General features: G+C 43.5%; 1 protein-coding gene and 1 long non-coding RNA gene across 20 annotated transcripts in view; one reads left to right on the top strand and one right to left on the bottom strand.

The window, feature by feature from the left end:
* Enox1 (ecto-NOX disulfide-thiol exchanger 1) overlaps positions 1–15,674 on the bottom strand; it is a 550,965-nt gene that overhangs the window by 199,965 nt on the left and 335,326 nt on the right. For 17 of the 19 annotated variants that reach the window (XM_021181861.1, XM_021181862.1, XM_029469169.1 and 14 more), the window contains 2 exons: positions 8,633–8,776; positions 7,166–7,303 (listed from right to left, as the gene is read on the bottom strand). In XM_021181861.1, coding sequence (XP_021037520.1) covers positions 7,166–7,303; positions 8,633–8,702 — 208 coding nt within the window. In that variant the 5' untranslated portion in view covers positions 8,703–8,776. The remainder of the gene's footprint in view (positions 1–7,165; positions 7,304–8,632; positions 8,777–15,674) is intronic. The other 2 variants (XM_029469181.1, XM_029469166.1) reach the window with 1 other exon arrangement.
* LOC110309297 overlaps positions 8,712–15,674 on the top strand; it is a 27,934-nt gene continuing 20,971 nt past the window's right edge. Inside the window, exons 1-3 of the long non-coding RNA XR_002379688.1 lie at positions 8,712–8,804; positions 13,989–14,108; positions 15,430–15,519. This is a non-coding gene — a long non-coding RNA (uncharacterized LOC110309297). The remainder of the gene's footprint in view (positions 8,805–13,988; positions 14,109–15,429; positions 15,520–15,674) is intronic.

Here is a 15,674-nt window from a genome sequence, read left to right as displayed (position 1 = left end):
CCATGGGCCCGAGAACGCTCTCGAATAAAAATCCTCTTGCAGTTGCAGCAAGATCGTTTCTTGTGGGTGATTTTGGGGTGTCGCCTCTCCTGAGTCAGAACGTGAGGGAGTCCTCACGTTGTGGGTCTTTCAAAGGCATCCACAAAGCCTCCTGTTCTCCGACTCTCCATCTAGCTGGCTTTGGAAAATAAACTAGGACAGACCTATTTACATTATAGTTCCACACCTACAGCATGGAGGCTCCTTTCCTGTGCAGCACTCCCTGGTAGGCACTCCTACCTTTTAGGTGATTCCCCCCTGCGGCATGAAGACCTCAAGTCTTGTGAAGCACTCCCAGATAGGGGCCTGCCATCTCCACCCAGACTTTCCATTATCCCCTCACCTCCTCTGCCACCTGAGAGTTTAAATGGGAGTTACCCCATAAGAGGGGTAATGCCTCTAGATACCGTAGGCTATCTAGTAACAAGTCCAATGCCAGGGATGGGTTACTTCTTTTGGAATTGTTGGTCACTGGAATCCAGAGACCCTCCCCAAACCAAACATTACAGGGTATGCCAGTGCTTTTGGCTACCCTCCAGAATCTAATGGCAAGACTTTACTGCTGAAGGCATCACATACTTGAGTCATAGTACATGGAGTGACTTGACACTGACCTGGAAGCTTTGCCCTAGACAGCTAGCTTTCATAGTGCTCTGTGGTGCTGTGTATGCTGTGTAAATTGACCTCTAATGCCTTATCATTATAACCAAGGAATAGCACATCTCTCAACCATCCACATAGAAGGTTCACCTTGCAGTAGGTGGTGATTAACTCAGAGACCAGCGACTGGGCAAACCGTAAAGAATAAAAGATCTTGGAGTGCTCAGCTCTAAATGGGACAACAATAGTTCACTCTCTCCTTCCGAAGCTCCAGGACCAACATGGAAGAAGAAGTGGAAAGAGCTGGAGGCAGTTGATGGCTGAACATGTCAGGCAGCTGCTTACATGACTTCACAGCAATGTGACAGCGTGAACAAGATCTGTGCAAACTCAAGCCAGACCAAAATCAATCAATCAATCAATCAATCAATCAATCCCGGCCCAGAGGAGGGAGGCAGTCATGAATACCACCCCTAGCTGATGTAATTGATAATTGCTGAGAGAGGAAGAGTCAATCTCTTTCAAGGATGTGGCTCCTCAGAGGCTACTCATGATTCACTACAGATGTGCCTAAGTAGACACAGTGCATTTTATAAAAGAGCCCCTGAAATTGGAAGAGACTAGTGGGCGCAGGGATTGGAAGAGAGAATAAGGAGTAAACTTTAATCAAAACATATTACATGCATGTGTGAAATTATTACACAATGAAAATATTAATTAAAATCATTAAAAAGGACATGACGTAGGGAGGGAGGAGACATGATAAGAGGTCCTGGGGCAGGGAGATATGATCAAAATTTATTTTGTGCATGTATTAATGTTTCAAAGAATAAATTTTACAAAGTCCAAAGTGGGGTGGAGAGACTTGGACAATGGAGAAGAGAGAGCCTGGCTACACAGATGATCAGAGCTCAGGATTCTGATTTGCGACAACAGAGGTGAGGGATCTCTTCTAGAGGAATAATGTGTGTCACAGAAAACCGAAAACTGGTTTCAGGAGAGACTTGAGCAGGGGACAGTTGTTAGGGAAGGTAGAATTGGATAGTGACATCATTCAGCTACAACACATGCTACCACGGTCACAGACTACTCCTATGAGTGACAGCCCATGCAGAAGAGAAATATGGACGCACTAGAGAAGGTTTCCCTCGGCTGACAGGAAATGCCTGGTGTAGATGGTTGCTCAGGAAATACTGGTGGGTATTTCCCAGAGGTTAGATGAAGTTTGAGAATCCTCCACACTAGCTCTTACACTGTGAAAAACTGCACATTGTGAATTAACATTAAAGACACGGAGAAAATCTACAAGGAACGTGATTCGCCTGTGGTTAACCTGGAGTTGGTCACCGTTGTCAGGCCACCTACACATTAATGCTGCATTCACGCTACCTTGTGATAAATGTGGGACATGAATATTCTAACAGACCAATTTGGAGAGCATGGCTCTAGGACAATGCACAAAACACTGACAGCAAAACAAATAAACTAACAAAACCCACAAATCCCTAAGACAATTATGGGGATAAAACAAACAGGAGACAGTAAGTGTAGAGAAGCAGTATGCCCTTGTAGCAGAGGATGTAGGGTGGATGCGCAACAATGCAGCATTGCATTTTGGTAAAGAGAAAACAGGTACATTGTAATGATCTCAAGCAGAACTTCACTCGGAGGTGAGTGGGCGTTCCTGGCCACAGGGGTGTGGAAGAGGCATATCTACCTCGCAGCATATGAGGTCTATTTACGGCAGCATATGAGGTCTATTTACGGCAGCGTTAGTCAGAACCTCTCAAAGGTACAACACGATGGTAATGAGGGCTGCAATTTCTTGGGAAATCCTTCTGATAAAAATCAAAGGATATGAAAAATATATCTTTCGCTTTGCTGATAATTTTTAATCTCTCAATAAACCGAAGAAGCACCTAGGAACAGGATTTAGTGTCACTTTAATTTTTAACAAAGACAGGAAGAGTACTTGGCCATTTAGAAATACCAGAAACTTTGGGAGCAAGCCAAGTGCTCATAAACTGAGCCCCTCCATAATCCTGTCAGAGATATTGCAGAGAGGATTTCTCGGAAGGGATGCTATACTAAATAATCTTTAAGAACCTCTTGAAACATTAAAGCTGGTCTCTGGCATTCTACAGTCACACTGAAGAGCGCCTGAGGTGGCCAGTGTGGACCCCGAGCCTCCTGTGGCGCTGTGTTTCTGCAGAGAAGGAACAAAGAGACCTGCACATGAAGTGCAGGAAAGAGATGACAGAGCTTCCCATAAACAAAGTATAGCGCTGTATGAATCGATCAGTTTGGTGCTGGACAAAAAATAGATAACTAATATACAATAGATATTTTAAACATTGAGAAACACGTACAGAAGTCTGGTTTCTGATAAAAGACAGGAGAGTCCCTGGAGGATGTAAAACTGGAAATACATATATCAACCACCAGAGTATACAAATTATTCTATGCTTAGAAATAGAATAAAGAATTCATAAAGGAAACATTTCTTAACAGAACTAACATTAAGAAGGAAAAAAAAAAACCAGGCCAGATAAATATTTTAGGGAGTATGTAGTCAGACTCTTTAAAATAGAATCTAAAAATGAAGCTAACATACACCAACTAACAGTGACCCATGACCACGTTTGGTAAAATATGTTCAGAATGATTATAACCTGTTTATAAAAGGAAACCATATGAAGTAAAGATGAAAGGGGGGAACCCCAAGGCAGGTTTGCCAGCTTTCTGCCTCTGTGATGAAAGACCCGAGGGAAATCAGCTGGCAGGGAGAAACAGGTCATCTTCGCTCCTGGTTTCGGAGCTATCTGCCTTGGTAAAGCTGAAAATCACAATGTGAGTGTGAGTCAGAGCAAAGCTAGCCTGTGAAGAGAGAAGAATGGGAGGGGGTTGTGGTCTAATAGCCTGTCTAAGGGCACATCCCCAAGTCCTGACTTCTTCCCACTAGGCTGCATCTCCTAAAGGCTCCACCACCTCCCAGTAAGGCCATCTCTGGAGACCAAGCCTTCAGTGCATAGACCTTCACGGGAGTTTCCTTACAGAATTCATATGCTGAGAAAATATAAAGTGAAGGACTAGCATGCCGTATTTGCAAATGAAATTAGTAAATTAAATGTAACCGAGTTTTATGGAAATTAATTGCCTAGTGTATAGTAAGAAACATTGAAATATTGTCTTCTTTGACCTACTAGTTCTACATATAAGAAGCAACCAAGCAAAATAATTTTAATAGATGAACAGTCCTGACTGTGCTTTAAAATGCTCGTGGTAATATATTTATATTTTTTCTAAACAAAAACTAAAGAAAAAGGGGCTTCATAGGAGTGAACTGATCCCTGGTTCTGTAGACCTGGGAGGTGGTAGGCCCTAATGGTGAAGCTGATACTATTGTTTTGCTAAGTGGTCATGAAATAAAGCTGCTTTCTTTTTGGTATTTGCACTTTTTATATATGTGAACCTTTTGCCTACATGTATATATGTGTACTGTATACATGCCTGGTGCTCACCCAAAGCAGAAGAGGGAGCCAAATCCCCTGACCCTGGAGTTACAGGTGGTTCTAAGTCACCATATGGGTGCTAGGAACCAAACCCATGCCCTCTCTAAGAACAGCCAGTGTGCACTTAATTGCCGAGCCAGATTTCAAGTTCCCTCAAACTTGTCTTTAAAGTATTTTAAACATTCGCTTTTTAATCTTTTCTCATACATTACATCCTGACTGCAGTTTCCCTCCTTCCGGTCTTCCCAGCCCCTCCCCACTATTTCTTCTTCCCCCCAAATCCACTCTCCCCCCCCCTTCTTTTCAGAAAAGGGAGGGCAGGCCTCCTAGGGGTCTCAACCAAGCATGGCATATCAAGTTCCGGTAAACCTAGGCACCTCCCTTTATACTAAGGCTGGATGAGGCAGCCCCAGAAGGAGGAAACGGGTCCCAGAAGCAGGCAAAGGGTCGTAGCAGCCCTGCACTGTTAGGATCCCCACACAACCATAAGGAATGTGCATTAGACCCATACGGAGTCCCTGACGGTTGGTTCAGTCTTAGCCCAGGTTAGCTGATTCTATGGCTTGTCAAAGCACCTTCCAAATGCTCAGCTTTATATCCCTAAAGCACAGCTGTCCTTGGTCTTCATTACAGAAGCTAATTGTAGTGGGTGACACAGTGAAACAATCTCTTACTTTTCTCAAATGCCTAGTGTAGATGATGGACAAGTGGCAGGCCCTAAGTGGGACATCGTGTCACCCTAAGTTAGAGCCCAAGCCTCGGACTCATGAGCCTGCTGCGGCAAGTGGTTGCCAGCATAAGACCTAGGCAGGGCTGGGGATGTCAACATTTGTCACGTGGGGGTGTGGCTCATGAGGCCCCCTCCCTCCTGAGTAACTCCTGGTTACTGGGGGGAGAAAGGGTCATTTTCTCCAGGGTGGCAACCTTCTCAGGAGTTTCAGAGGAAGGAGGAGGGGGATGAGAAAAGGAACTGTGGGGTGGAATTGACTGAAGTTCATTATTATATGTATACAACTGTCAAAAAATTTATAAAGAAAAAAAGGATAAAAGACAAGCATTTAGTTAATATTCTACAAACAGATACACATTGTGTATAAGCTGCCTCATTTAGTGTTACGGTAGGTCCTAACAGATCTGATCACGTGACAGAAAAGGTTTCGGATGCTTTTACATGACGGAAACTAAGTTCTCTAAAGGAACAGCCTCAGAACAACAACGGAGAAAGTAGAAATGGAAGAAACGCACAGAACGTGAGGCTGCCGACCTGACAGATTATTTACCGTAACATGAAAGCATCCAATGGAAAATAGCTGACGGTAATACGTTCACAGAAAAGAGCATAAGAGAATATTCCATATTCACAATGACTGAAATATTTGCACAGGAAAAAGAAAAGATAGAAGGAAAATGCACAAATACCAGGCGGTCTCAACAGAACCGGACCCGATGCTCAGTCAGTAACTGAAGCTAGCAGCTCTTGAGAACACAGCAAAGTGTCGCTCACCTAGTCAAGGTTGCAGAGGTGAGCCAGAAAACCAGGGAGAGACAGTGAAAGGCTCGAAACCCGCTTAAGCAGTCTGGCTAATGCGGGAGATAGAGAACGCAATCGGGGCAGATACGGTAAATCTTCTATAACGAGTAGGGCTGTAATTCTTTTCATGGTAGGTTGCTAGGAAAATCATAAATTGGTCATGGTTAAAATGTCAAAAGACTCAAAATTGTGAGGCAAAATAATGAATTATTGAGGTTTGGGCTTACGCTGGAAGTCACATGTTTTTCTGGGAGAAATGGGAGCTGAGAGGGAAGTAATTTCTGCTGTCTGAGTATTTCAATTAGGGAGCTGAGAAAAAGCTAAGTGGGGAATCCAAATCTGAACCTGTATGTTATCAAAAGGAAGGATCTGCCAGGATGAGCTGCTGAGAACAGGGCCTGGATAAACTCATTAACAACTCATAGACAGCCAGTGCCCCGGGTGTGTGCACGCCCACCTGTACGGGAGCACAGCTGTGGATTATATTAAGTCTACAGCGTTTTTAAAAGGTGTGATTTCACTAGCCAAGTAGCCAAGCTGGCTAAAAAAAAAATCATACTCGCTCTGCCTCAGCTGCCCTGGTGCTGGGATTAGAGCTGTACACCATCTGAACGGCTACACTCTAGTCTCTGTCTTTCCTTTGATGTTTTTCTTGTCTCGGTTTTCCTAACTCTTATCTCCTCTCAGGCTCCTTCTTGCTATGGTAAACAGGAACCATGGGGATAAAGAAGAGGCCTGGTTGATAGAAACGTTGGTTGTTCTTCCAGAGGACCTGGGGTCCGTTCTCAGAGCTCACAAATTGGTTCATAACTGTTTATGAATGACTCCAATTCCAGGGGATCCAGTGCCTTCTTCCATGGGCCCCGGGCAGACATGTAGTATATAGAGTTATATGCTGGCAAATCACATAAAATGACTTTTGTTTTTTTGGTTTTTTGAGACAGGGTTTTTCTGTATAGCCCTGGCTGTCCTGGAACTCACTTTGTAGACCAGGCTGGCCTCGAACTCAGAAATCCGCCTGCCTCTGCCTCCTGAGTGCTGGGATTAAAGGTGTGCGCCACCATGCCCGGCATAAAATGACTTTTAAACATGTAAAATAGAAACTATATATCTGCACACATAGAACTTAATGTATCCCAAAGGAGATGGCGGTCAAATAGGGCGCTGTACAGAACTAAGTTTTACAAACTGGGAAGCAGGTCCCAGCCATCTCATCTACCAATTTGAAAGTGCAACCATCGCAGCAAGGCTGTGGAGATAAGATGGGCTACTGATCAAGAGCAGTGAGGGTCAGGGTTGCCGGAGTCTGCAAAAAGCAGAGTGCAGAAGAAAACAGTCTCTAATGCAGCCAGCCAGACACGGTCAGGTCAAAAACCAAAGGCCATATTCAACACCGGCATGGAGGGAGATTACCAAGGAACACCTGTCACCCACAGTGTTTGGCAGTTTTGCAAAGCATCTTTGAAACCAGGAGAACGCTTACCAGACACGAGCTGCTGTCCAGGCAACCCCACGGGAACCATGCCCAAGTTATTCATAGCTGTGGCCCAGGCTGTGGGATCGGTGACGGACATGTTGAGCTGGGTGGTATCTAGGGCTATGCTCCCCAAACCATCAGCTGCTGCGGGAGAAACAAACTGAGCTTAGTGTTGACAGGCAAGGCTCTTCCCTTTAAAGGAAATCACCTTCCTAAAGACACGAGGCTTCATTTAGCACGTTGCTGAGACATTTTTTTTTTTTTTAAAGCACTGTAATCTATACTACGCCAATCATTTCTCCAGATGTAAAAGCATCTGTGCAGAAGCACAGGGACGGAAGGATGAAGAAGTGCTTCCGAGGAACTTTCTAGAAAGAATCTTAATGATGTGGAATCTGTATTGTTTGCAGCGTACTATTAAAGAGACACCTATGGGGTGAAGAGAAGGGTCACTTTCCTCCTCCTGATGAGGCAATGCTTGCTCTAGACAGGGCCTAGAACAAAGTGCTGGCACGTTAACTGCCTAGCAGAATGAGATGGATGATGCATCTGCCTCTGAGGACTATGTTGGGCCCCAGCACCTCTTCTAAACAAGAAAACAGGTGTCAAGGAGTAGGACATGCCCTGGCCAAACTGGTAAGGTGATCGCTGAAGCATAGGCCCTCAGAGGCAGCAGTTCTCAACCTGTGGGTCATGACCCCTTTGGGAGGGCTGAATGACCCTCACATAGGGGTTGCCTCAGACCATCAGAGAACACAGATATTTATGTTAAAATTCTTAACAGTAGCAAAATTATATTTATAATGCAGCAACAAAAATAGCTTTATGGTTGGGGGTCACCACTACTCGAGGAACTGTATTAATGGGTCTCAGCATTAGGAAGGTTAGGAACCATCCTTAAGGAAATGTATATATCTATTTAAAATGACTTTTTGGGTTTTTTGTTTTGTTTTTCGAGACAGGGTTTCTCTGTGTAACCCTGGCTGTCCTGGAACTCACTTTGTAGACCAGGCTGGCCTTGAACTCAGAAATCCGCCTGCCTCTGCCTCCAGAGTGCTGGGATTAAAGGAGTGTGCCACCACGCCTGGCTTAAAATGACTTTTAAGATTATATATTTTTATTCCCCCCTTCCCTTTCCTCCCTGTAGCCTCTCCCATAAACCCCTCCTTGCTCTCTTTCAAATTCAGGGTCTCTCTCTTTTTTTTTTTTTAAAGAGTATGTCTTATAAATACTGGCTAATAAAATCAGTAAGCAAAATTAGAAAACAAATGGCAGAAATTAAACAAAAAAAAGAAAACCAAAACTCTGTGCTAACTTTGATTTTATACTTTTTTTTCCCCTTGAGTTTCATAGTCCCCTCCTTTCCCCAGACCCTGGCCCCTGATTCTACGTGGACTTTCACTGCTGAGCAAGCTTTTCTGGTATCAATGTAAAAAATCTCGTTTGTGTCTTCCACTGGCCACCAGCACTTACCTGCAGCCATCATCTGATGAAGCTCCCGTGGACACTGGGCGACGCTCTCAAATCCAGCTGCATCTACCATTGAACTGCACGCACCCTGGGGCGCCGGGGTGCTTTGACAGCTGAGCAGAGGGTCCCCTCGGAGATCATTGGGCTCTGCAAAAGAGGAGAAGACTGTGGTGAGGTAGGTCCTAGAGAAGGGAGCGCACCTCCTGAAGAAGACAGTTGTCTATTTAAACACAAAACGAACCACAGAGATCCACTTCCAACAGCCAGGCACAGACCCGAAGGGGCTTCCATCCTGACCTGCCATGCTGTGGCACCGTTTCTCTTCGATCAGGAGACTTATGGGTCAACTCGCCTCACCTGGCCCAGGGCTGCCTCAGGAAACAGCAGCGGCTGAGTGGGTTAGGGCTTAGTCTCCTGCCGCAGCCTCTTTGCCTGTGGGCCTTATCAGGGCCAGCACAGCCTCTTCCACGCACTGCACACCAATAGCCAGGGCAGACGAGGGTGAACGTGATTTCTTTTCAAGTTAAAAAAAAATTAATTGATGTTGTTATTTTGGAAGACGGCCGTCTGTGAAATGTATTCAAAGAGGACAAAAAAAAAAAAAAGTGAGGAGGGAGAATAAAAAAAGTAGGAACCCTTTTTCTGTAAGGCTGTTAAATCATTAGAAAAGGCAAGCCGGAAATAATGGCAGGGCCTGTCCGGGAAGAAATCTACAGGCTGCAGTAGCTGAGGCAAAAGGTTTGTTTTTTAGTTCTGTAAGATTATGAATTTAACTGGCCCAAATTTGTTCAGCTCAAATTTTCCTGAGCATTACATGCACACACACACACACACACACGTATACATATATATGCATGGAATGTGTATATGTCTATATTTAGATAGAGATATGTACTTTATTATACTCTAAATGTTTTGTAGCCGGGCGGTGGTGGCTCACGCCTTTAATCCCAGCACTTGGGAGGCAGAGGCAGGTGGATTTCTGAGTTCAAGGCCAGCCTGGTCTACAGAGTGAGTTCCAGGACAGCCAGGGCTACACAGAGAAACCCTGTCTTGAAACAAACAAACAAACAAACAAAACAATGTTTTGTAGTAAATATAAATGAGAATACAACATACAGTGAAGTTACAAAGGGTCTCTCTGTGACATTAATTGTAAAATTCTATGCCTTCCTCCCCTCCCCCCACCCATCTCCCCTTACAGATGCAAAGGCTAACCATGCAAGATTCACAGTGTAAGTGCAGGCAAGCAAACCCAGATGACCGTTTGACCCATCTCTGTCTGAGATGACAACTGAAGTTAAATATTTCTTTTTGTTTACATGCAAATGTACCCCCCACACCCACACACCCAGTCACATTTGTGTTCATACTTTTAGAAGTAAATGTTGTAGGTTTTTTTTGTTTTTTTTTTTGTTTTGTTTTTTTTTTTTTTGGTAAAGTGTGAAGCTTGAATATTTCAAATTCTTTGAGTCTAAGGGCCGAGTATCAGTAGCTCTATTCCTTAATGATGCCAGACAGCTTCTTGTCAGTTCAAGTCAAATGCAAGCTCTGGCCTCAGTATCTCACAGACAGGTATACAAGGAACATGCGGCTTTGGTAGTTTAGTTAGTTTTCAACTAACCTCTAGCTATCATTAAGGGGGTCAATGAGATGCTGGGGAATTTTTCTCCCAATTACCTATCACCTAGCAGTGGACAATTCCCAATTTGGGGTGCAAACTGCATTCAGAACACATACCTCAAATCTTTCTTTTAAACACCGCTTCCTAATGAATGTAGAATGTGCCTGTGCACTGTCCACCAATGGGCAACGGATACCACAGGGCAGAGCCTTTCCATATGAACCATGTTCAGCAAACCCATAGCAAGCCTGAGTGTGTGCCCTGCAGCTGCTCGCTCATCGGCACTATGGTGAAGCCTCAGAGCGCTTTTCTCTCGGCTGCAACCATTCCAGGGCACCAAGGCAGGGTCAGAGCCTGTCTCATTCTTCTCCTCCATGGCCCTGTGGTGGAGCAGCCTTGGATCGTCACAAGCTCACTATTTATCTTACTTGGCTCCCTACATGAAGTGTAGCTGGCTCCCATCCTCCAGCTCAGGTGTCCACAAATGGGCATCAATCACACACACACACACACACATACACACACACACCAATGAGTTTGCAGTTCTGAAGCACTCTGTCAGAAGTATCTCCTTACTTTATCGGCTTTATGGCTACTGCTTCTCTGGCTATGCTTAACCTTGACTTGTTTTTCTCCAGTGTTACAGGGTCCGCATTAGCTTGTCTTGGCTCTACACTGTCTGTTCTTGTGGTCATGCTCACTGTGGTGGTTACAGCCTTACAGAGAAGCCCCGAAGGCCCTGGGGAGGAGGGGCATGGCCTCAATCTGTATCTTTCACAGACAACTTAACAAACTGCTACTATCTCAAAAAGATTGCTTTATCAGCAGGACGTGGCTTGTAAACTTTCATTTACCCCTATCTAGAACCCGGGGACCTTCGGCTTATTATAGCTCTCCAGTATCACAACCCAATGCTTTTAATTGCCCACAACTTCAGGTAGCTATCAGGTACCTAGAAAGGTGTCCAGAAGTAAGTTAATCCCTCCAGGGTATTTCAAATTATCGGGACTGCCAGGATACTGCTTTTACGTTTTAAATGGATTTAGTCACATGGGTTTGAACAGAAGGGACTACTGTAAATATTAACGACTGCCTGGTAATTTATAAATGGGAGCAAGAGTGACTTTTGTCCTTTGTTAACACCTATTGTTTTTGATGACTCTGGCCTCACCAAATCATTCAAAGCAGGATGCTTAATTGATCATTCAAGCCAACTTCTTTGCCTTGATTTTCTTATTTCTGAACTATAGGAAAGATTAATATTCTTAATGATGTTTATTTACGCACAGATATGGGGAATTAAGATTTACAGCTAATAAAGTACTCTGAATACAGTAGGTGATAATTATTGTTATTTTCTTTGGAAGTGCAGTGTTTCCATTAAGGTATCCGGGGATCTTTGTGTTCTCGTGTATAATTATGTAATTAATTATAAAACAGTGAATAACACTTGATATTTCTAAAAGTAAGTGTTGCCCTAGTTTTCTGTACCACACCTAAATTGTAGCAGGCTATTTCGTTGCCCACAGTTCCCCTGTAAAATAACATCATATAAAAGATGTATTTTTTTTCCTCTCCAGCTTTTTTCTTTCGATGCAAATACTAAAGCTTTTAAGAGCTTCCTGACAAATTATGAAATTGGTGGTTTCTGCTTACAGGTTTTACTGAGGGATTATTATTACAAAGCAATCAGATGTGCAGAATGCCAAGGATCACAGGGAAGCTCTGCCCCAGGCTTAATGGACCTCCAACCTGTTCTTTAGTGAACTACGTTGAAGGCAAAAACCTTACACCTAATTTCCCAAATCTTCAACAAGATATATTTTCACTCAGTATTTCATTCAGTTATATCAACCAAGCAAAAACGTTTTCATTCTCATCAAACCTACAAAAGGACTCTAGCTGAAGAGAAGCGCGGGCTGCTCCCACGCAGTAGACCTTTCTAACTCTGTACGTATCAAGAACAACTATTTTAAAGAAGGAAATTCACCTGTGCTTGTTCACACAAAAAAGTTCCCTATTAAATGGGGCAAAAATCAGTTAGGTTTTGAAAATATTGGATTAAAAAATAGATCTGTTTGACCTACTTCCTTAGGCTCATACCTACTTTAATAGAAAAATCAATACAATGTGAGAATCCGTTTTATTAATGTCTTTAAAAGAAATGAGATCAAAGCTAACTTACATCACATGATTGCCAAAGCTTCATTTGTTAGAAGTTCTTTGTTAGCTGTAGTTTATGTATGTGGGAAAAAAAAAACAGCATTTTTTATCCCCAAATCATTTTTTCCTATCACCAAGAAAATATCTAGTTTTGGTGTTCAGCAGGAGGACAGCATCTTCAGATTATAGACACATTTCATAGATTAGAATGATGGAATATTATACAATGAGACATAAGCTACTTATATGTTAATGCCATGCTTTTACAGCAACTGTCTATGATAATAAGGGAGGACCTTTCCTTCTTCCAGTGGTGAGGCAGGGAACTTCAGAGCAGCCTACCCATTGGAGAACTACAGGAAAGCTGTGTTTTACAAGTGTTTAGTAAAATTCTGTTTTCTTTTCACAAACACTGACTACAAAGACAAGCTCTACAGAGTGTGTCTCCCTTGATTTCTAAGGAGTGCAGTTCACCTTCACCTCTGAGTGTTTTACTGCTCAGGAGATGAGAGGTATCTGAAAATCTGGGGACAGAATGAATCTGCTCTTTAAAACATGGCTTAAAGGGGGTGGGAGGGTAATGGGGGGGAGGGATGTAGAGGTGACTCAACAGTTAAGAGCACTGGCTACTCTTCAAGAGGATCCGGGTTTGATTCTCCGCACCCACATGGTGTCTCACAAACATCTGTAACTCCAGTTCCAGGGAATATGATGTCCTTTTCTGGTCTCCATGGGCACTGTATGCACGTGGTGCACAGAGATACATAAATGAAGACACCCATACATACACACGACACGTGTATACACACACACACACATCAAAAAGAAAGGGAGGGCGGGAGGAAGGAAAGAAAAAACACATTTATACATGTAAACACTTAAAAACAAGACAAACAGCAACAACGAAAACCATGATAAGAACTCACAAAAGCTGACACCTTTAGAAGAATAAGGAAAGGATCAGCATCAGCAGTGGTCATCAGCAGAGGGGGACAGATTTAGAAATAAGTAGCTATACCAGGCCACAGAATATCAGGGGGTTCACAGGAAAAAGCATACAGTATAAGTCACAATGACCTTGAAACAAGATGCCATTGGTATCCTCATAGGAGAAGGCAGGAGATGTGGACTCTCGCCTCTATCCTCCTATGGCACTCCACTTTAGAACCACTCTCTAGTCAACTCTAAGTTCAGGATGATGAAGAAGATTCATGTTTGCCCACCCTGAAGGTAGCAAGCACAATACAGAGCAGAAATATCTGCAAACTCTATATTGCTTCTTAATTCTTTTGAGTATTGGGAAAGCTTTGAATAGCTTAAGGGTGGCAATGAAGAGACGGATGATAATAGAGATATCCTAGGATCCTAGATGAAAAACATTATAAGGTTTTTTTAAGTCTGGTAAATATACAGGATTCTGACTGATCATTAATGACCACTATCTGCTAATTAATGGTAAAGAATAAAATTAAGGCTCTAGTGGAGAGTTTGAGAAAGAACAAATTAATGGGAAGATTTGTTAAGCAGTAATATACTTTAAACTTTACATTGACTAATTTTTATGTGCCCTAGTGTGTGCCTGCCTATACATGTGTATGAACCATGTGCACGCCTGGTGCCGGAAGAGTCCAAGGCAGCAGCAGAGTCCCTGGAACTGGAGCTATGGATGGTTGGTTTTGAGCTACCATGCAGGTACTGGGAACCAAACCAGGGCCTTGCACAAGAGCAGCAAGTTCTCTCAATTGCTGAGTCAGCTCTCCAGCTCCCCTGCTCTGCCTCAAGTAGAAATACTCTATTAAACAAAGTCAGGAGGATAATTCTTAGGAAAGGGAGGAAGCAGAGGTCATTACCCTGCCATTTGCCCCCCCATTTGATAGGGTAACAGCTCCTATCAAATTCACAGACTCAAACACCCTTCTTTAATTTCCCTCCTTTTACTTGTACAGTTATAGGATCACTGCAGACTTTTCAAAATGGTCAGGTTAGACATTTCCATCACAGGGTCACTAAGAAGAGGTATCATATGTATTCTCTGTATTTTTTCCCTTCTAAGTTCTCTTTAAGGGAAGAAGACAAAGGGGTTACACAGTGGCTCTTCTCTGCTCCTATTCTGTGCCTTCCTTGTACTTCTCTCTTCTCAGGCTCCTTAGTTCCCCCCCCACCCCCCCACCCCCATCTACCTGAGCCCTTTCCTGAGAAGGGCTCTAAGTCTGGACATAGGTAACTCTCCCCTTCACTGTTAGTACTAGTCAACACTAAACTTCGGATGATGATGTAAACTCGTCAATGACTAGCAAGGATACAAAACACAGCAGGCTCTCCCCCATCACCTCCCTCCACATAAATACTATATATCTATACACTTTCAAACGCATGTATGGATGAAAAGAGGAAAGGAAAACTAGATAAAGGGGGACATCAAACGCCAAGGAGCTCAGTGATAGGGTTCAACCTCAAAATGGGTGGGGGGGTGGGGTGGGGGGGGTGGAAAGCTAAAGAACACAATAGCGAGGATGTCTCTTGAAAACTAGAATGCAGGTGGACTAGCGTCAGGAAAAATAGTTGGGAAGAAAGTTTTGGTGCCTTCAAAAAGTCATCTATGGAGATTTCAGGTCTCATGCGTCCTTGGCAACCAGAGCAGGGTCAAGGGCACATTCCCTTGTTGAATGTGCTGCCATTTCAATGAGCTCAGAGCTATAAATAACTGCATCTCCAGGCCCACTAAGCTGTACATTAACATGACAGAGGCATAAATGTATAGTAGAAAGGAGGTGAAATCACTGGCAGAAAGGAGAGTTTTCAATTCGGCATGGACCACAGAAGATGAAAAGCAGATCTGGCCAGTTCTCAAACATTGAACTCCATTATGGGGACTGTGATTATAGCCTCCATTTTTCTACTTTGTCAAGCAGCCAATTTTAAGCTGCAAATCGTCTTCCTTTTATCTTAGGGAAGTAACAACCACACAATGGATGGGCATTACCTCACCCTTGCCATGTTGCTGTGTCTTCAGGGCAAGGGCGTACAGACATGGGCAGGCAAGGAAGCAGGGATCCTCTGAAGTTTCACAGCCTAAGAACACGACCAGCAGGGATGTGTCCATGTAAGTGAACAAGCATGGGCAGGAGAGCATACTCAATTACTTTTGATGCAGGAAAGATAATATTCAAGGTCACACACATACTCTCTCTCTTCCCCCAACCCATCTCTCTGTCTGTCTGTCTGTCTGTCTCTGTCTGTTTCTCTCTCTCTCTCTGT

The sequence above is a fragment of the Mus caroli genome, chromosome 14, assembly GCF_900094665.2.
Source record: "Mus caroli chromosome 14, CAROLI_EIJ_v1.1, whole genome shotgun sequence".
Lineage (NCBI taxonomy): Eukaryota > Metazoa > Chordata > Mammalia > Rodentia > Muridae > Mus > Mus caroli.
Note: the sequence above shows the minus strand (reverse complement) of the source record. Positions and strands in the feature narration are given on the sequence as shown.